This window comes from Diospyros lotus, chromosome 1, assembly GCF_014633365.1.
Source record: "Diospyros lotus cultivar Yz01 chromosome 1, ASM1463336v1, whole genome shotgun sequence".
NCBI classification, from domain to species: Eukaryota; Viridiplantae; Streptophyta; class Magnoliopsida; order Ericales; family Ebenaceae; genus Diospyros; species Diospyros lotus.
Window position 1 is genome coordinate 18,567,737 of NC_068338.1, and position 22,863 is coordinate 18,590,599.

The 22,863-nt window shown below is 37.0% G+C and overlaps 1 protein-coding gene across 4 annotated transcripts in view; it reads right to left on the reverse strand.

Annotated features, from left to right (window-relative positions):
- LOC127806273 (serrate RNA effector molecule-like) overlaps nt 1-15,429 on the reverse strand; it is a 76,433-nt gene extending 61,004 nt beyond the window's left edge. For 2 of the 4 annotated variants that reach the window (XM_052343491.1, XM_052343483.1), the window contains exons 1-3: nt 14,844-15,429; nt 13,040-13,158; nt 9,137-9,194 (exon numbers count right to left, since the gene is read on the reverse strand). In XM_052343491.1, coding sequence (XP_052199451.1) covers nt 9,137-9,194; nt 13,040-13,158; nt 14,844-15,247 — 581 coding nt within the window. In that variant the 5' untranslated portion in view covers nt 15,248-15,429. The remainder of the gene's footprint in view (nt 1-9,136; nt 9,195-13,039; nt 13,159-14,843) is intronic. The other 2 variants (XM_052343475.1, XM_052343467.1) reach the window with 1 other exon arrangement.
- Between the last annotated feature and the right edge of the window lie 7,434 nt (nt 15,430-22,863).

A 22,863-nucleotide genomic window follows, 5' to 3' on the forward strand; every position in this document is an offset into this window, starting at 1 on the left:
TTGCTAGAGTATTCCTCAATCAAGTCGTTAAGATACACGGGATTTCGAGAACCATCATCTCTGACCGTGACAAGGTCTTCACCAGTCTACTGTGGCAGTCCTTACTAAAATTGTTGGGGTCTAAGCTAAGTATGTCGTTAGCCTATCATCCTCAAACTGATGGACAAACAGAGAGAGTCAATCAGTGTTTGGAGAACTACCTGAGATGCTTATGCTTCCACCATCCCACGAGCTGGCACAAGTGGTTGTCATTAGCCCAATGGTGGTACAACTCTAGCCACCACACTTCTATCAGGATGTCCCCATTCAAAACTCTGTTTGGGTATAAACCCCCCTTACTTCTTGCTATCCAAGAGATTACTAATGTGGCTGTTGTGGAAGATCATCTCCAACAAAAGCAGGAAATTTTGGGACAATTAAAGAGGGATCTAGCGATGGCCAAAAATAGAATGAAACAACAAGCTAATAAAGGGAGAAGCGAGAGGGAGTTTGCAGTAGGAGATGAGGTATATCTAAGGCTAAGGCCAACCCACATCCGGGCATTGACTTCAACACCAGTGACCAAGCTGAGCCCCAAGTACTATGGTCCCTTTCCTATTGAGGCAAAATTGGGTAAAGTGGCATATCGGCTTCAACTACCAGAGAATTCCAGTATTCATCCGGTATTTCATGTATCCCTATTAAAGAAAGGTGTTAAAGGACAGCAGGTGAGTGCAAGTTTGCCCCAAGGTACCGACAGCAGTACACCCCAAGCAGAACCTACGATGTTTTAGACAAAAGTGTCATCTACAGGCATGGAGCTCCCATAACCCAGGTGCTAGTGAAGTGGTCTCATCTTCATAACGACCACAATACATGGGAATATCTCCTAGAATTGCTCACACAGTTTCTGAGAGTAGCTAGTCTACTTTGTATTTCTTGAGGACAAGAAATGTTTCATGGGGAGGGTAAATTGTCATGTGCCTATTAAATAAAAGGGCGGGAAGTAGAAGTAGTCATAGCACATGGTAGTTAGCAGTTGTATAGAAGCTTGGGCAAGAACTATTCTTTTTCGAATTGCCCACTTGATGGAGGGAGATCAGTATAAATACACACTAATCTCACTCGCAAAGCATGAATGAATTGAATCCTAAAATTCTTTCTCAACTCTCTCTCTCTCTCTCTCTCTCTCTTTTCCGATCGAGTTCTTCTATCAAAATTCCTCACGGAATTCCTGAGACAAACTTGTCAGTTCCGTTGGATCTGACATTCTTGTAACTGTGTCTTCAATTCCTTTAGTTCGTTTGGGGTCATCCTATATGGAGCCTCAGAGATAGGTTGGGTACCCGACACTAATTTGATCGAGAACTCAATCTCTCTCTAAGGCAATAATCCTGGCAATTCATCCACAAATACATCAAGAAAATCTCAGACCACAGGAATCTCAAATAATTATATCTTATTTTCTATATCAGTTGTCACAAAAGCGAGATACGCCTCACAACTGTGACATATTAGTCTCTTTGCCTTCATTACCGAGATAATCGGAGTCGAAGTCATTGGCTTGATACCTTGATATACAATGATCGGCTGCTAGGGTAGTTCAAAATAAATCACCTTCCGTTGAAACTCAACCTAGGCATAATGTTGTGACAACCAATCCATACCTAGAATAAGGTCGAAATCCTTTATGTCGAGTACCACTAGGTTGACAAGTAATTTCCTATTGTGCACCCTAATCTCGCAATCTCTAAATACCTCACCAGCCATCAATACCATATCTCCCGACATAGTCACAAAGAAATAATACAGCAATGTAGTCCTAGAAATGGGAACATGACATACAACATGTGGTGCAATAAATGAATGTGTAGAACCCATATCGAAGAGTACACGAACATCAATACTATATAGAGAGAGAATACCTTGGATAGTGTCATTTCCTCTTTCTGTCTCAGCTGTTGTCAGAGCAAACACGCTTCCCTGAACATGTGGCCTGTCAGTGGCAGTAGGGCATTGTATCAATGGTAGTGTTAACTGTGGGGCTATTCCCTGCATTTTGGGCACTGCAAGTTTCTGGTTAGATCTCTGACCTAACCTTTGTCCCCTAAGCCTTTGTCCTCCATTTTGAGGTGGTTGTGTACAACTATTTTCTTTATGGTCCTTTCAACCACATTGGAAACAAGTCACCTCCTAGGTAGGCGTCACATCTTGGTTTCAAGGACAATCCTTCCGAACATGTCTTGCCTGACCATAGAGATAACAAACCCCCATACCAAAATGACATGGTTCTTTATGCTTCTTGCCACAAATGTTACATGGCGGGATTCTTGTTGTGTTTCTACCTGGACATGCTTCCCATTTCCTCTTCTTATTGTTGTTATGGCCTTGAGAGGTACTCGCCCCTTTTAAAGCTACTTGACCATACTTTAGCTCATTCCTGTCTCGCTCAATAGCATATGCCCTCTATACCACTGTAGGGTAATTCATGATCCTTGCACCAACTAGTGCGTGTCGAATGTCTGCAAGTAGACCCCTCTGAAATTTTGTGACCTTCTTAGCCTCTGTTGATACTAACTTTGGGGCAAACCATGCTAAAGAAATGAATTCTACTTCATATTGAGCCACTGTCTTGCTTCCCTGTACCAACTCGATAAATTCATAAGTCTTATGTTCTCGGACCCACTCAGGAAAGTAATTCTCATTAAATGCCTCCTGAAATTCTGCCCATGATGGTTCTCTGTCGGGCGATTTCCCACCATCTCTCTGCATCACCTCTCAAGAGGAAAGTACCAAGCTATATTTTTTGTGCATCGTTGCAACTCAAGTACGTATTTTTAGGCCTTGAGTGCCGGTGTGACTTGTGTGGGCCCCAAATGTTGTATGGGTGCATATATGCATGTATACATTTCTATATGATACTGTGCAGCATAGCCTGGGTGTGTTTAATGTAATTAAATAATTTTGTCGCTTGCTTTGATTCCTATTGATTCTCGTTTGTTTTAAAATTATACTTGTTGAGCCTTGCGACTCATATTTGCTTTTACATCATTCTAGGTAATGGGAAAGCAAAGGTCGACGGTGAGCCCAATGGAGCTTGATTCTCATTGGGTAGACTTGTGCACGGAGCAATCCCGACCGAAAAGATCTTTGGGAGTATTTCTGGTGTAGGGGCAAAATTGTCACATTTTGTTATATTGAACTTAATTGAACCTTTTGAGAATTATGGATGAATAAGCCCCTAATGTTTGTATTAAATGAACTTATGGTTTTAATATTTATTTTGCTTCCACTGTTTAAAAAAAAAAAATGGGAATCCATTTACTTGAGTTTTTATCTGTACCAATCTTTTTGGGATTTCTAATTTACATCAATCAATCAATCCTAGCAATTAAGATTGATTATAATCAATCCCATCGATTGTAGGATAAGATTGATTACAATCAATCTCATAGATTGTGGGATCTTCCCAATAATATTAACAAGTATCAATCACATATTTACATTTAAATTGAGAGAGAAATTAGGGATTTCTAGCACTCCCCCTCAAGCTCATGAATGAATATCAATCATTCCCAGATTTAAAACATCCACAATCTATTCTTCAAATGGCACATATGGTAGGCTAATAAGTCTTGCTTCTATCTTTTCTTTGATGAAGTGTTTGTCTATGTTTGGTCATGTTGCACCGGATTATGTGCAATGTTAATGGCTTCCATAATCAAAACATGGTTAAAGTTATCACAAATCAAATGTTAGTTTGCATTATTTATTTGATTTTATGCGATTTCAAAGTTATCACAAATAGGGGTGTGCAATCGGTTATAACCGAATCGCATGTAATAACCGAATCGAATCGACCAATTAATTCGAACTAATCGAACTAACCGAAACTGAACTAACCGAAATCTAAACTAAATTAACTGAACCGATAACCGATTGTGCAAAATCAGTATAGAAACAAACCGATTTGCAAAAATGAAATACAAATCTCACTGAAAATCAAATCAATTTGTGCAAAATCAGTATAGAACAACATCCATTAATATAGAAAAATGCAAAATCATTTAGAGATTGAGAGATCACAAATCAATTTGTGCAAAATAAAAAAATACAAACAAAAAACCTATAATGCAAACGAAGAAATATCAAGAAACTAACCTCACTGAAAGTCAAAAAAATTGAAAAATTAAAACCCTAACCTAACGTCAATACTAACCTCTATCTGACGGCTGATCATGGTTGGTATGGGTCGATCATCCAAGCATAAGGAAAGGAAGAAACAAGGAGACGAAGGGGACAGCGATCGACGAAGGGAAAGGCGTCGGTCTAGGTTTGACGAAGGGGACGACGATCGGCAAAGGGAAAGGCTGGGGGCGGCCGACTGCTGACGGCAAAAGGAAAGGCATCGAAGGTGGAGGCGACACCGATGGCGACGGAGAAAGGTCTCTCTCTCTATCGGTCTTGGTCTCTCTTGGAGTCTCGCATCCATCTCGCTCCAGCTTTCCAGTTCCCAGGTGAGCGAGTCTCTACCTCGGGTGTCGCGGCGTCGACGTCGACATCGGAGGGGGCAATGATGCAACCATGCCAGAGTGTCGAAGACGATGGAAGGGAGAGAGCGGAGCAAACAGAAGGGTCGATTCTTCTACCTTCTAATCGGGTCTTCTCTCCTCTCCTCTGAGTCTCTGTTTGTCACTTGGGGTTGGGGATATTTTCATTTGCTTTTATTGTAAACCCAATACTGTGTCGTTTTTGGAAGTTCAGTTCGATTCTGATTATTTTGGTTATTTCAAACAAAAAATCGAACTGAACACCAAAAATCGAACTTTCCAAAAAATTTAACCGATCCGAAATTTTGAAAAAAAATAACCGAACCAAATCGACCGAAATTGTCGGTTCGGTTCAGTTACTTCGATTTAACCGAAGTTGTGCTCACCCCTAATCACAAATCAATTGTTAGTTTGCATCAAAACATGGTATTCAAAATTTAAAGCATAAATAAAATCCCGATTTTATGCGATTTTACAATTTTACCAATGCAATTTTACGATTTTACCCATTAAAATCCCAATTTTATGCGATTTTACCCCAATTCCAATTTTGCATGCGATTTGAATCGTTTGGGAGTCTCCGACGAGTAAAATCGTACGCATTGAATCGGAATTTTAATAAGAATGGTAGGGACAAAAAACATGATTCATTAGTGTTTGAAAGGTTGCATGAGCATTAGTTAGGCTGAAGGGAATAACCAATAATTCATATAATCCTTAATGGGTGCAGAATGCGGTTTTAGGAATGTCTAGGCAACTCATTCGGATCTGGTAATACCCGAATCTGAGATTGAGCTTCGAGAATGTAGTTGCACCAGCTAGTTCATCTAACAAATCATCTATGATTGGGATGGGAAACTTGTTTTTAATGGTGTGGGAGTTGAGTTGTCTATAATCTACACAGAACCTCTAGCTTCCATCCTTCTTCTTAACAAGAATAGGGGATGCAAAGGGGCTTTGGCTGGGTTGGATTATGCTTTTAAAGAGCATGTTCTTAACTAAGCGTTCAATCTCTACCTTTTGAAAAGGAGAGTATATGTAGGAGTGGACATTTACGAGTTCTGTGTTAGGCTTAAGGTGAATGGTGTGCTCTAGGAAACGATTAGGGGGGCAAGGATGAAGGTTCAATGAACAAGTCCTCAAATTCAACCAATAGAGAGTGTAAAGAGTCATTAAGAGTTACCTCGCTTGAGGAACTAGTGAGGGCTTCTAGCTTGAACCACCGGTGGTCCTCTCCCCAGGATTTGCCATCCTTCTTGTACTCCTCCTCTACCTCAACAGCATACACAAAGTGTAATTGAGCTATGGCTCCTTTTTACTCAAATAATTTCTTCAAGAAACTCCTTGAAATTGGCCTGCATTCCCCTCCTTCCATGCACCCGGTCAATGTTAATCTTCTTCCCCCCTTTTCAAAAGTCACATCTAAGGTGTTGAAATCAAATATTAGAGGACTCATTGTTCTCAGCCAATCGACACCAAGCACTATGTGACACCCCCCAAACTATAGGATCCTTAGATCTGCTAAGAATTCGTACCTATGCATTCTCCAGGTGAACCCTTGACACTTTAACCTGCTAATCATCTTGTGGCCATTGGCAACGATCACTAAGAGGGGTATAGTGGCTTGCAGCACACATTCAAGTTCCATGGTTGTGTTTTCATCCAAGAAACTGTGTGCTCTCACTATCAACAAGCACCATCAATTTCTTCTTCCTTACGATCCCTTTAATCTTAATCACCTTCTCCAAATGGTGGCCTTCCAATGCATGAAGGGAAATATGTCCCCCTTCCTCCCCTTCTTTGGCATCACCCCTTGCTTCATACTCCTTTGTGTCCTCTTTTGCTTCCTTTCTTTCCTCATCTTCTTGTCCTTCCATCTGCATCAAGTGCTTCCGGCATTGATGTCCAGGGGTGTACTTCTCACCACACTTAAAGCATAGTCTCATTTTCCTTTTTTGGTCTAGTGTGAGGGACCTTACTGGGGCAACTTGGATTGGGGCTCTTGGTGAGTAAGCCCCCTTATTTCATCTATGGGTTGCTACCCCTGTATCCTCCTCCCATAGGGCTCTGCTAACCCCCTCCCAATCCTTTTGAGGAAATCTCATGTTTCTTCACAAAGGCTTCCAGGGACAATTCATGTAATCAGGCCTTCTCCTCTGCCTGCCTCAAGATAGTAGGTTGCAGTATTTTCACCATTGGCCTAAGTTCATTGTTTAATCCACTGAGAAAGCTCGATACAAAGGGCCTGGTATTATTCCATCATCCTTTCTTCCTTTAATTTGATGAATTGCTCCACTACATCTGTCAAGCTACTCTCTCCAAAACGGGCACAAAATTCCTCCATGAATTATGGCCATCTCCACTCATTCCTCTGTCCACTCCAACTCTAGAACCAAGAGTTTGCTACATCGTTTAAGTATGCAGCCGCCATATTCACTTTATTCTCCTCCGCCACCCTATAGTGATAGAAGAAGCGTTCGCATCTTCTGATCCACCACCAGGGTTTTTCCCCTTCAAACACTGGAATCTCCAGTTTAGGCATGGGAGCATTGGGCTGATTCAACACATTTCCTCTTCGTATGGCTTTTGCTACAAACTCCATCCGTTCTTCCCTCTCCTGTCTTCCCCTAGCCCCAGGAATGTTCAGCACTGCAGTTGCTCTTGGTGGGAAATCCACCGGCAAGCTAGCATTGAGTTACCTAGAGAAGATGGCTAGCGCAGCACTCAATTGTTGGCTTAGCCTGAAGAATTCCTCCCTTACGTTCCTTTTGACATCCAACTCGTTAGCTCAGATGCGGCTCACAGCCTCTTGGGTGTTGTTGACTCCCACTTCTACAGTCTCCAACCTCTCGTCAACTTGTTCGTGGCTCTGCCTTAAACTAGCTTCTATTACATCCAATCCCGATTCCATCTACTTCGTGCGGGTTCCTTCTGCCATGTTTTCCTGCTGGTGATCAATGGCTCTGATACCAATTGTCAATACCGGAGGGGTTGACAAGGATTATCGATAAAATTCCGAAGGAATTCTTTGGTTATCAAAGAAAGAAGAGAAAAAGGGAGAGAGAGAATAACAGAAAGGGGAGAGAAAAGATCAAAATATTCTCATTGATTGATTTCCTTGGGCGTGTCCCTAACATATATATAGATGGTTAGGGTCCTTCTAGAAGGTTGTCCTATCGTAGTACAGCCTTATAACAGCTGAGGACACCTAATTTTGCATGACAAAAAATATAGACAAAATATAAAAATCAAGGACATGAACCAAACTACCCCTAGGAATGTGACATATCTTTCTAGAGAGCCATTTGCTCTATACTTCAAAGTATACACCCATTTGCATCCTACCGTAACCACCCCTTTTGGTCTTGTGACAATATCCCATGTCTCATTTTTCTCTAGTGCATTCATCTCCTCTTTCATGGCTTGAATCCATTTTTTGTCTTTCAATGCCTCTTGCACATTTTTGGGAACATCAATAGAATTAAGAGTGGTGAGAAAGCCTTTATGCTCAAGAGAGAGTTTATTATAAGAAATAAAATGTGAAATGGGATGTTGTGTACAACTTCAGGTTCCTTTCCTAAGAGCTATAGGAAGATCGAGATCATCTAGAGTATCCTAGAGTATTAGTGTTTGTGAGTTTATCTATGGGAGATTCAATTACCTCAATTGTGGGTCTTAGTTCAGATGATGGAACTTATATTGGAGTTGTGTTGGACTTTCCTTTCCTTGTGTAGACGTGGTGGAAATTGAATTGAAAAATTGTAATTGAATTTTTTGAAAACAAAATCCAAATCAAACTAAATAATCAAAAAACTGAATCAAATTAACCAAAATTCAATAATTTGGTTTTATTCGAATAGTGCTAACCCCTACTATCTAGAATTTTAACAATCCTTATCTTTTCATAATTAGCAATTGAAAGTTCCATACCTTCTTTGAGTAAGACTCCTAGTATACATGCTATATATATATATATATATAAGGATTGGCATTCATTTTAACTTGTATTGGAAGTTAGCTTTCCAATGCTCATGCAAGTTCAAACTCCAGCTTTCCAACCCAACTAGAAATCACACTGTTACCCAAGTCCCAAAGGAAAAAAATAAATAAAATAAGAATCTCTAATGCCACATCCCAACCAAAGGTACATTTTACTCCATGATAACCAACCAATTAGAGGACTTTATAAATTTGGTGAGCTTGCTTTATGTCATCTCTTAACAGCATAAATATCTACATCACCTTTTTTTTAAATAAAATAGAAATAGACTCCATAGTACAGACATTAAAAAATGGTTTATGGCCAATCAAAAGTTGAAGTTGAAAGATCCATATTTGTGTCTCGAGTAACCCCAACCCTCCCCCGCCACAGCCAAAGATAAAGAGAGAACCTCAAAAATAATATTTATGCCTAACAACAAAGATATGAAAAATCAATCAATCAAGGCATCTCAATAATAACAGCATTTTGACATACGGATTAATCTAAATATATGCATACTATAACACATGGTCTTTTATAGCAATAAGAACAAAGCATAAACTTGTCAAAAAAGGAAAATAAGAAACTTCCACTATTTTCAGTTAAACCAGCCCGAGATGCCTACCTATGGGAACCTCCTGCACTAGAAGCCTCATTGTAACTGCCAAGACCTGAATCCCAGTCTGCCAAAAAAAAAAATGCCCAATGATCTAGGTTAACTGAAAAACATAGGCAAACAAGTTTTTTTCTTTCTTCTTTCTTTTTTTTTTTTTTTTTTGGCTAGATAAAAGTTAACAAATGAGAGACATCATGAATTCAGTAGTTTTTTATAAGTAAATTGACTGCACTCCCCCTGAACTTTAAAATTCAGCCAATCAGTCTCTTAACTTTCTAAAATAGCCATGACACCTGCTCAAAGAACCAAAGTTCAGGAGGGTGACATGGATAATTTTTGAAAGTTCAGGGACTGATTGAGCTAATTTAAAATTCAGGAGGTGTCCGAGGGAAATGACCAAAGTTCAGGGGTGCCTGGTCAATTTACCCCCTTTTTTGGCTAAGTTATTCAGCATTGGAATAGCACAAATTTCAGGCAAGAGAATGCAACCCAAGAGAGCTATTTCACTCAAAAAAGCTAAGTAATGGCTTGCCTACAAATTCAAATTCAAAAGGCTGAAAACTTGCTAACCTACTAGCATTTAGGAAGACAACAAAAAGAACTCAGTGGAGGAATGAACAGGTACAAGAAAAAATCAAAACCAAGTGAGCTTGCTACAAGACTCTACATAAATGTTGTAATGAAAAAGAAAAAAAAAAAACAGACTTGAAGAGGTATAATTTGGTGTAAAAGGAAGCAGACATAGTTAGAAGAAAAGTAAAAAGTTGGGAAAATTTATACCACTGACTTCACACAAAGTGGGGGAAAGAGATATCTATAAACAAGATAAAGAAAGTGAACGAAAAACAAAGGATTTGAGCCAAGTAAAATGCATAAAAGACGAGAATGGAAAGGTACTAGTAAATGGGGAGCTATCAAGGAGAAATGGAATGAGTATTTCACGAAGCTATTCAATGAATGTGGAGAAACAAAAAGCATCTTAGTAACTTTGAAGAAGATAAGGGTTACTTGTTCTATAAGCATGGAAATGCATGGGAGAATGGGGCATTTTTTGGTTAACAAATAATTTAATGTAATCCTTCTTAAACAAAAAAGGATGTTAACCGGTGGAGAAAAGGCACCTTAATGCCCATTTTATAAGAATAAAAGAGATGTTCAAAGCATTGAAAATTATAGATAAATCAAACTAATGAGCCACCCAATGAAACTTTGGAAGAGGATAACTAAGCAAACATTAAAGAGGGAAACTAAGGTCTCTCAAACCAATTTGGTTTTATGCTTGGTAGGTTAACAAAGCAAGCTATCTATTAATTGAAACACTTAATGAAAAGGTCTAAAGATGATGAAAAGTATTCACATATGGTATTCATGAACTTGGAAAAAGGAGTTTGGAGTGCTATATGCATAGTTGTCAAAGGCATGCCTAGGGTCAAGGCTCAGTTGAGGGCATCATGCTCTAATGAGGTGCGCACCTAAGGTGCGCCTTGTACTAAGGCGCACAAATTTTCCTCCTATGTATATTTTTTTATTTGATGTAATTGTTAAAATCTAACTAGTCATAACTAATAAAAATAAAAAGAAACATGAGAAAGCAATAAACACCCCCATTATTTAGTTAAATAGTGTTGGTTATTTGTTATTAAGTTTGCTTTTACCCCATTATTTAAATGTGTGCCTCGCATGCAAAAAGGCTCACATTTGTTCCTTGTGCCTCAATGCACCTTGATCCTTTGACAACTATAGTTATATGGGTAGGGTAATGTTAACCATCGCCTTAAGTTTCAATAAATGAACCTTGTTTACTAAGTGCATTGTTTTTAGTTTCAAAACAATTTTATTGGTTAATAAGATATTGCAAAACATGATGCATTTATCATCCACCAATAAAATTGTTTTAGAACTGAAAACAATGCAGCTTGCCTAAAAACAAGGTGTATTTATTGAAAGCCTAACTATTGCCCTAAGGGCAATGGTTAGCATTGCCCTAGTTATATATAGGTCACTAAGAATATGTACCATTAAACAGAAATGTATGTTAGAACATGTAGAAGAGATGCCACAGTTTTTCCAATTACATTAGATTGGGTCAAGAATCTACATTGAGCGCTTATCTCTTTGCTCTTGTTATGAATGAAGGAACTCAAAGAACACACCCAAGAAAAAGTACCTTGGTAAAAGATATTGTCTTGACAAATGAGCCAAAAGGCGGCATACAATAAACTTGAATTACAGGGAAACAACTTAAGACCAAAAATTTTAAACTAAGTAGATCAAAAACTGAGTATGTGGAATATGTAAATTTAGTAAAAGTATAAGCACAAATGATATGTTTGTGAAACTTTGGGATTAAGCTATTCCAAGAAGATCAATTTCTATATCATGGATCATTTCTTCGAAAAGAATGGGAGATTATGGAGAATCTTACTCATAAAAATAAGCCAAGATGGTTAAAGTGGAGAAATGCATACAACATTTTATGTGATCGTAAAATCCCTTTATTTTTTTAAAGCTAAAAGAGAAATTTTACCAAATAACTACTTATCAAAAACCCAAAAAAAAAAAATACCAAACAGTTATACACCCCAATATGTGCAGAATATGTGTGTAGTTAAGATGAGAATGTTACAGCGGATGTGCAACCATACAAAAAAAGACAATATAAGAAATGAGGACATATGTAAAAGGTTGGATTGGTGCCTATTGAATATATGATGACTAAGTCACAATTACAATGGTTTGAAGTTTGAACACGTGAGAAAAAGATCGATAGAAGCACCTATGAGATGAATGGATGAAATAGAAAAAAAGTATAACAAAAGAGGGAGAGAAAGATCAAAAAGAACTTGGTAGGAAACATTAGACATGGCATGGGATATAAAGGCTTGCAATGGCCACGGATATAGATGATTGGAGATCTAGAATTCACATAACCTACCCCGCCGAGAGAGATTAAGACTTTTGATTGTTGTTGTACATCATCCAGCAATTAGTCCAGAATATAATCCACAAGGTCAACTAAGATGGTTACAGCTAATGCAGAAAAAAGCCCTCAAGTTGTTAGGAATAGCAAGCGTAAGTCAAACATTTTGGTGTTCCTGAAATAAGCTGAATTCTTGAAAGCTTACTTGAAAATTTATTGAATCCAGGGAGAGGTATTTATACAAGTACAAATTATCTATTCTATCTCCTTGAAAACAGGAACAAAATCAAATTTAGATAACAATAACTAAGATTCAAAATGCTGGAATTTATCTTCTGATTTCAAGCTGAATCATTCCCTTGAATCTTGAAGCTTTATCTTATCTTCCAGGCTTCCTTATCTTTTAAATCTTTAAGTCTTATCTTATCCAACCACCTTATCTTTCCTTTTTAAACTTGAACACCCAATCTCGTCCAACAATTCCAAAGCATATTTGCTCCTAATTCAGGTCCAGTAATGACCGTTGTAAATATTTCCCTAGTTTTCAAATGCTTTAGAGACAAGTATTTGTACAGACAAATCACACGACTGTTATTAGTACATGTATGCATTTTAGATGGGTTAACAACCATTCTTTACCATCAAAGGGAGTTTAATTGTACTGGGGAAAAGAAAGCCAAATAACTATCACTATGTATAGTTGAAAATACCCCAACTGACACTGGAGAAGAAAAAGCATTTGATAAATTTCAAGACTGGAAATACCACAGCTAAAAACTAAAGCTCAAACACCAGGAATTTCTTCCATGCTACAGTAACTGTTTTGATATTAATTAGTGAAAGACAGCCTAGAAGCTTTATAATATTTTTAAATAATACAAAAAGTAGACTAGGAAGCTATTTATCAAAATACTTAAGTAAAAATCCAAAACAAACATTAACATTCTTGATCAGTCATGTCACGTATTTACAGTAAAAATTTCAGAGCTTACTAAACGGGCCACTTGGATAGCCACCAGATGTACGGCCAATGTATCGACCATGAGGCTTTTCATCAGCATAACCAGGCCTGCCCCCCACTTCACGATCATATGGATAATCATACCCAAACCTGAAATATTAGATAAAATTGAACGCTGACGGATAAGCATATACAGTTTAAGAAAATAAAAGAAGAGGACAAGTATTTTAGCTAACTAGCTAAGGCAAAGAAAGTATACCAAAGAAAAAAAAAATCCCATCTAGAAGACAGGTTATAAAGTAAACAAGAACAAAATGAAGTACAAGGTGGAGTGTCCTTTGAACATGGTTTCTATAAAACAATAATCCTTAAATATGTTGAAACTTGAAAAGCAGGCAGGTAAAAAAGGGAACTTGCACCAAAACCTCCAACTCCAAACAAACACAAACTTTTGGAAAAAGAGCCTTCATGAACACACCACCACCATGAAGGCACCTGGCTACCTAGCAGCTACTCTTATTCCAAATAGACCAACAAAAAATGCATTTTTTAAATTTGAAAGCTGTTACCATTACAAGAAGAGTACATTAAGGACACTACTCTATTTAGTAGAAATCTATATTCATTAAAGTTTAGATATAATATGCAATACATTAAGCAAACAAAAACATTCATAAGCCCACAAGCTTGTTCCAAAGTCAGACTCTTCAAGTTCCAGTCTTGATCTGAGAGGTTATTTTGGTGTAGTCATGTCACGATCCCAAGCATCTCCAATGATAGATTAGTAAATATAGTAGTAGTTAGCTTACATGCATTACACAGTAATTCCTTTTCTATTATCAATGTTTGTTCTTAGCTATAGGCAGTTATGCTTATAGTTGTACTGCACAAGGGTGCATTTGGAAGGCTGTTAGGCTTTATATAAGCCATAGCTAGAGGATGGGAGGGCATGTTTTGAATGGTCCTTGGACTCACAACTAGAACCCATCTCAGTGATATTCCCAAATTTTTAGTTTTTCTTCTAGTAACCATTAAAAAGTTAGCTTAAAACAATTAGGCATCAAGGTCATTCCATTTAGTGATTAAGGAAGCAAGGTCGCATGCTATGGTGTGCAAACATCTCTGAAACTAAGAAAACAGAGAGCAAAGGGGTTAACACAAGCCCAAAGATTCAATCAAACAGCAGCGATATATAGCATAGAATAGCAACGTCAGCCTAAGTACTGCCATAATAGGACCACCAAAGTCTTGCAGGGACTTTATATATCCAATATAGAACTTGAGCTATTCATTGCAAGGCCAAACATAACATGGAAGTGTTTTAGATTGGTAAAAGTTATGCTAAACTGGCTAAAAACTTATCATACAGGACAAAGCCCATATGGTACCTCCAGCAATTCAATCTAAAATAACAAATGGCGTACCTTCTACCACCAATACATTTGCACATCAATAATGTAATTCCAAGCCCACGTCAGAACATAACTGCAATCCAAAAGCACTCAACATACTCTACCTAAAACCAATGTAAATATAGCTAAACTCACCAAGAAACACTTCTTTAATAGCACCAATGCCCAGCAAGCAGGCAACAACCTCTAGCAGAACAAGTGCCGTAGAAGCAAAAACTACCACTGGAAGACCTTTTAAATCCATGTTGACTTCTATAACTGACGGCAGCCTATGAGCATGATTTCCCATAACAAAATTACCAACGGGCAAACCCCTCGAAATGCATTAAACTCTCAACAGGATTCGCCCAATTAAAAACCATTACACAGGTTGTAGCAGAAGATATACATAAATCACTCAAGATAGTAGAATTGCTGGCCAACCTTCTATCACTGGAACCATAACCACCTCTGGGGCTGCCACGCCTCCCGTCATACCCAGCATCATCCCTCCGCGAGCGCTTGAACGGCGGGTGTTGTGGCGAGCGGGGGCGGCGATCCCGGTAAGGGGGAGGGGGGCTAGGGCTGGCACGGCGCTTATAATCCCTCTCCCTCAGGGTAGGAGGCGGCGGTGAGCGGTTGCGATCGTAATAGTCTCCACTGGCCCGACGACGGTCGGAATCTCCATCGTCCCTCCTCTCCCTTGAGTCCCTGTCGCGTCGCTTGGCCGGAGGAGGCGGCGGTGGCGGCGAATCGGAGTCCTCATCGGCGGCGGCAGGGGGCTTGTTGTCCTTCCCTTCTTGACGGTGGTCGAGAGAGTCAACCGGCATGTTGATCACTTCGGCCATAACGGACAGGGCAAACCCTAGACCCAAGAGATGTAGATTCCGGGAATGCACTGAACTCAGAGAGGTTATGAGCGCCCTTGAAGCTGAGGCCTTCCTCTGTGACTTACTAGCTCCAAATCCAATGGCAATGGATATAATATCAAGTGAAATATACCTAAACCATCAAATGTTGTTTAGAAGAGCTGGCATGCAACTGATCTCAAAGCATGCTTATAAACAAACAGAACTCTTACGTAACATAATATCAAAAAGAATCATGCTTGCTAGGTTTACATCCATTTTGTACATTTTGGACTACCAAAATACCTTGCATCTCATATATGTTTCACCGTCTCTATGCACCTCGTGAGGGATTTTTTTGTCATTGATATACCTTTATGTAGCCTAAAGTGTACATAAAGATGTACCAATAGCATTTTCCTATCAAAAATATTAAGAAACCCATTTGAAACTAATGTTATTTTTTGATTGAACATTGACATTGACATCACCATACACATTTAACATCACAGACCATGTTATAGATACATTATTGTGTACACCTTGAATTACATAATGCATTACATAAAAATACCTCCCCCGTCTCATCGCTTTGCCTCACTGCACTTCACTGCCTTAAGTGAAAGATATTTTAGTATCATTGTGTAGTCCAAAATGTACACAATGATGTACCAATAATATTTTTCTAACATCACATGTATAAGCCTATCATTTCTACCCAATCTAGGCAAAGTTTATGCATGCAGTTGTAGGTCGATCGTGACATTTAATAATTTCTACTGTAATCTAATCACATTTAGGAGTGAGCAAGTTCGATTAGACTGAATTAATCGAATTGAATCGACCAAATCGACGGTTCAATTCGGTTATTTAGATGTCAGTTATCAATTCGGTTACTTAGATGTCAGTTATCAATTCGGTTAACATTTTTTTGAAAAATCGATTTTGGTTCAGTTAGTGTTGTCGAAATAATCGAACAAACCAAACCGACCAACATTCAAAACGAGATTGTTTTTATTCTTCATAAAACAACGTCGTTTTGTGAAGAAACCCTAATCCTAACTATGTATTCGAGAGACCGAGAGGTTTTAGGCTATCCAGACCAAGCATTGGACGTGAGAAAGATTGAGAGAGAGACCAAGACAGAAACTCCGAGAGAAACCCTAATCTTAATTGAGAGAAACCTTATCGCCGGTTTGTCACCATCAGTAAGCTCATTCGGTCATTCATCGCCTTCATCCACCGAGAGAAACCTTAATCCTAACTGAGATAAACCCTTTCCCTTTGTCGTCAACCGTCAGTAGAGGTAAGGTTTCGATTATTCGGTCATTCTCTTCTCTCATCGCGTCTCTCTGTCTCTCTCTTTCTCTCTGTGGTATTTATTTTGAATTTTTCTTCTGGTTTTGTAGTTAATATTAGTCATTCGTCCACTCCTAAAGGTTAAAGGTTGTTAGTTCCAAATGATGACAAATATATCCCAAGATGGGGGGTGAATTAGGAATAGGGTAAATTTTTCGATAGTTTAAAGACATATTGTTTGCAGAACACTATGTTTCGAAATATTAAGGAGTTTGTTTCGAAATCAACATTTATGTTAAGTATGTTTCGAAACCTAAATGAGGATGTTTCGAAACATTCATATATATTTTGCTTATTTTGAAACTTTTAACTTTTGAAAACGTTTCTTTTGAAAGCATGAACAATGAGAATAGGTAAGTAAAATAGTAAAGTAAGTGCACACCAGATTTATAGTGGTTCGGCACCTTACCTAGTCCATTACCTTCAAGCTTACCTACTTGAAGGATTTTCAAACACAATCATTTTCACTAATAATCAATCACATCAAGGGTTTTACCACGGTGCACCCTAAAACCTTGTACACGATGAGTTTTTATGACTTAACTCAAACCTTACACCACAATGACTTTTAAGGCTAAACTCAAACCTTACAACCATTAACAAGATAAATAAAACTTATCTTTTACACCCCAACAAATTTAATGTAATAAGATACCTTACCAAATGGCTGTACAAACCTCTTGGTTTGAGGTGAGGAGATCTTAGAAGGATGAGACGTCAGTTTCAGTTGCTTCTCATTTTCACACCACAATGCACATCAAGGATTGATTGAATGGATCTTCTTTGAGAGCTTGACAAAAAGATTTCATTCACAAGTGCTTGAGTATGTATCTTGTGTCTCTTGTATGTGTGTTCTCGTGTATGTCCTTGTAAGATGTACTTCTTGTCTTCAAAGAATTGATATATATACCAAGAAATAGAATTTTGGTTAATTATATCCGTTAAAGACAAGATATTAAAGTAGGTTTTGAAATATAGCATGCAGATTTAACAAACATTTAAGGCATTTCGAAACAGGTATAGAAACATAGCAGAATGATGTTTCGAAACATGATGCATGAACTTTGGATTTTTCAAATATTTGAATATTCGTGCCAAACACTATTTATGTATGTTTTGAAATATAAAAATCTTATTTTGAAAGATGAGATTTCCATAAAAGATTTTTTATTCTAAGATAGGTTTTTCATCAAACACATTTTCTCATATATCAAAAAATACAATACAACAACAGAGATGAAGGTTTGGCATTTAATGGTTGTAAAGTGATTTATTTCGGTTGTGCATCCTAGGAGAGTCGACTGCTTATGAACAAGAGTCGACTCTCGGAAGAACACAGTCAACTCCTTCAAGAACAAGTCAACTCTGGTTGTAGATGTGTTATAGTCGACTTTCTTTAGGTAGTAGTCGACTCCTACATACTGCGAAGCCTAGACAACATGCTCTACATGACTAAAGGTTGATGATTGTGTAGTAACTCGCATTGGACATCAACTCAGGGTGTAAAGTATGCATGTATGAATGTCCGGTTGTAATATTTGACACTTGCATTTGATATAAATATTTTCAAAATAGTTTTGAAGCAATAGAAGTAGATGTATGTTCAAGATGAACATGGGCTTGTTATGAATGAATGAATGTTACAGGGGCTTCGATTGATTTATTTCGATTTGTAATAATTTATTCATTCAGTTATGTACTGAGACATAAGACTCGAGTAGTTTCCTTTAATTTTTGTTTTACAAATGTTGTAAATGAAGACGACATCAAAGAATTTATGGATTTTGAATCAAGAAGCAATGAAGCAAGCAGTCCATCATATCAAGTTGGATGTGATGTGTGGCATGGTTTAAACCTTAGAGACTCAGGTTTATTCTATGCACAAGCCCATGGTCATTATGGTTTTTTTATTGTTCATTTTATTATGTAATAGTTGTATGATGGAATGAATGGTATATGATAAGACCTTAAATATAGAAGCCCTAAAAATCTTCCCATGTGCAAACCAATATTAGATTTAAGTGGTGAATTTGATTCATCGTGACCAAGGTTGTTAAAATCGGGATTTTAAGTGAGATCGAAAAAGTGTCCATAAAATTGGATCGTAAAATCGTAAGATTTTAGAGATAATTAAAAATACCCTTCAATTTTTGTAAATATATGTTTATAATAACATAATTTTGCAGAAAATAAGTTAATATCTTTTAATAACCTGATTATTTCTTATTATAGTTCAAAAAATGATACTTCCAAAATATAGTTCAAAAACTAGCAGATTGGTATAGGCAATTTAAAGGCAAAATATAGGTAATTTAGAGGTAAAATATAGCTTAAAATTCTTTAAAGGATCCTTTCAACATCTTCCATTAGATTTATGTTGCATTTTTTTCTTAATTTAACATTGATTAAATCAAGTAAAATCCCGATTTGGGGTTTGGTGATCCATTAATTAATTACTTGTTTGTCTTGATTTACTTATGCAATCAATGTTAATCAAGTAAAAATTATAATTTAAATCAAGTAAATTGGAACTTATGCAATTAATGTTAGATGCTATGTGACATTGGAACTTATACAATCAATGTTAAATCAAGTTTCAATTTAGAGGCAAAATATAACAATTCATTGCATAAGTTCCAATATCAGATGTTATGTGACATTAAGACGTTGGAAAACATCCTCTAAATTGCAACTTAAATCAATGAAGGTCTTTGAATCGTAAAATCGTTTGGGGATCTCTAAAGCGTAAAATCGTATATGTAAAATTGAGATTTTATAGGATTTTATCCCAAATTGGATTTTATATAGGATTTGAATCGTTTAGGGGTCTTCGAATCGTAAAATCGTAAAATCGTACGCATAAAATCGGGATTTTAACAACAATGATTGTGACTTTCCACTAGTGTAGGGGTTCATTAGTCTAATTAAGTGTATCCAATAACTAACATGTGAGGGTACATTTTATGAAAAAATGTTTGATTTCTCTTATTAACCATGAAATTGAACAGTATTTAATGGGTTTCACCAAACCAAATAACTAAAATGTGAGAGAGAGTAATGCTCAACTCATTGCACTTAGCCAGATAGTGGGTGAGATTTAACTAGTCCATCAAACCAAATAATTAAAATGTGAGGTTTATGATGGGTTAGAAGCTAAATGTTGAGCTCCACATATGATGTGGTGGCAAGTGTTGCCTACTCAATTATGATAATACTTCAAATAACTAAAATGTGAGGGATATTCTTATGAAAAAGAATTTAATCACCCACTATTGGATCCTGAATAAGGATCACATTTCTTGCCTGGGAAATGCAAAATTCGAAAAAATTAGTGAGAGTATCCATTTAATATAAAAATATTTTATTAAATGAAGTTTTACAAAAATAAAATATTAATATATCTATTTATTGTTTGTAGATAAAATGATAAATCTTAATCTATTATCACAAATTCTAGATACCAATAGGCTCACTAGTCCAAAATTTTCTGACTGGTTCAGTAACCTGAAAATAATTCAGTATGGAAAAGATAGATGATGTCTTATATTATACTCCACCTATAGATATCCTTGAATGAGTGACTGGTAACTTGGGAGAATCTAAAAGAACGTGAGTTGAGAGCTCGAAATTATATGCTCTCATTCATGTCCAATGACTTGCAGCACCAGCATGAGAATTTTTTGAGTGCTGCAAGCATGATCCAAAATTTTAAAGACTTGTATGGCGAGCATAATAGAACAGCTTGGTATGAGATATTAAAAAAGCTATTTTGGGGCCCAGATGGTTGAGGGGGCTAATGTGAAAAATCACGTTATCAACATGATCAATTGGATTAGTCAGTTAGACATTTTGGAATTTCCCATGGATCCTCAACTCCGTATGGCTTGATACTGCAATTGTTGTCAGAGTCATTTTCTTCCATTATCACTTATTTTTATATGAATAAGATTGAATATACACTCCCTAAGTTGTTAAATATGTTGACAACCGTCCAGTCGCAAATGAAGGGTAAGGGTAGATAATGAGTTTTTGTTGTTGTCTCGTCTTTTCCTAGAATAATGAAAAATCTAGGAAAAGGAATAAACGTGTTCTCGAGGCAAGAAGAGGTGGAGGTTAGACTGAATCTAAGGGCAAGGAGGTGATAGACAAGGGAACTTGTTACTTTTGCGGCCAGAGGGGGCACTGGAAGAGAAATTATTCGGACTATCTACGGAACTTAAAGGGTAAGCACCCAGAGGGTCAAGGTATGCCTTCTTTTTTATGTGTTATTGAGACTGATCTTATGATTGGTCGATACCCTATTTTTTGGATTGTGAATTCTGGTGCTACATCCCATATTTGCTTGTCTGCACAGGATCGTAGTTAAAGTAGGGCGCTTGGGAAATGCAAAATAGTTCTCAAAGTGGGCAATAGGGCAAGCGTTGTTGCATTAGTTATAGGGGCTACTTCTGTATCTTTACCTTCTGGATATGTACTGGAATTATATGATTGTTTACATATTCTGAATTCTATACGAAATGTTATTTCAATTCCTAAGTGAAAGATCACTTAAGAGAGAGGTGAATCGGGTGTTTTAATATTTTTTGCAATAATGAAAATATTTGAAGAAATGATGTAGTAAAGTTATTTGATGATATCATTTTTCTTAAACTAAAACCAGATGCAACAACAGAAAATATATATAAGCATATATGCATCATAAAAGAATTTTCATATAGATTCTTTTGAAAAATTTTAAACATTTGATATACATGAAAATAATAATATAATGATGTATAATAAATGAAAATGTATGAAGAGAAAGTTGAATAACTTTTTTTTATGTAATGCAAATTGATATTTGAAAAGCTTTTTATATATACCATGAAAGCTAAAGCAGAAATGTTTGATGATGGAAAAATCATGTAACTTTATAATATAGAATAAAAGAGATATTATATTAAAATTGAATGTTCAATAGATTTGAACATATAAATTTTATGTAATAACAAAGGGCATCAACTAAAGTAATGAATTAGCAAAACAATTTTAAAGATGCAAGGGGTATTCTTTAAGATGATTCCAATGAAGAAAACATTTTTAGTGACAATTTAAAAAAAAAAACTATTATGAGATGAATTTATGCATGAAAACTATTTTTATAACAGATAAGAGATAAATGCAGTTAAAAATAGAATTATCAAAGATAAGTAATATGGATACAACAATTTTAGAGTGGTTCGACCAACTACCTAGTTCACTACCTTAACTGTTCACTAAGGATTTGAGCACATTTCCTAAGGATATTAGTTCTTCTAGGTTTAACTATCACCTCCACTTTTACGGGTTAAGCAAGAACCTCATCTTTTACAGGCTAAGCAGTAACCTCCACTTTGAATTGGCTAAATAGGACTCCCACCTTTTATAGATTAAGCAGTAACCTACACTTTTAACAGGTTAAGTAGGAACCTCAACTTCTACAAGAGCAGTTGTAATCTTTACATTAGGTTTTTTCACACTTGGCTCAGCCACAACCAAGACATTGCTTTTCAAAGTTACAAGCATAACCTTTTACAAGATTTTCACAAAGAAATGTAAAAGAAATAACTCAAGAGAAAATATAAGATATTACAATAATACCAAGTATTCTCTTGAACAAAAGAGAGTTACAAAAATGAATGAATTAAGTACTCAACTCTCTTATACATATCTGGTCTAAAAGGATTTACAAGAAACTGTACTAGATGATAGCTTGGAGTGAAAAAAGAATAAATTGGAAGAACGCTCACTCAAGCATTTGTTATAGGCCGAAAAAGAATTAGGCTTGCGATGTAAAGATTGGCTCTCTGTTGCTCGAACAACAGCCATAATATATATCAGTCACAAGCATGGCATCAACATCGATTTCTATGAAACACTTAGGGCCTATTCTCTTTGTTGTTTTCAACTCGTTTTGAGTTTTTAATTTTTCAAAACACTGAAAACACGTTCTCTTTTCTATTTTCAAAAACACATTTTCAAAAACAAGAAAAAAATTTGTAAAGAAAACCCACACACAAAAATGGAAAACACGGAAAATGCACGCACAGCAGCCCCCCCTCCCCCACCCCAACCCTCCAATCTTGCATCTCTTCTCCCTCACTCTGTCTCTCTCATCTCTTCTCTTTCTCTCTCTCAAGCCTTGGCCAAACACCGCGTCCGCCATCTCCGTCGCTGCTAAGCCGCCATCGACCTCGCCCACCACTGCCAAAAGCCGCCATCTATCGCTCCCCTCCCCC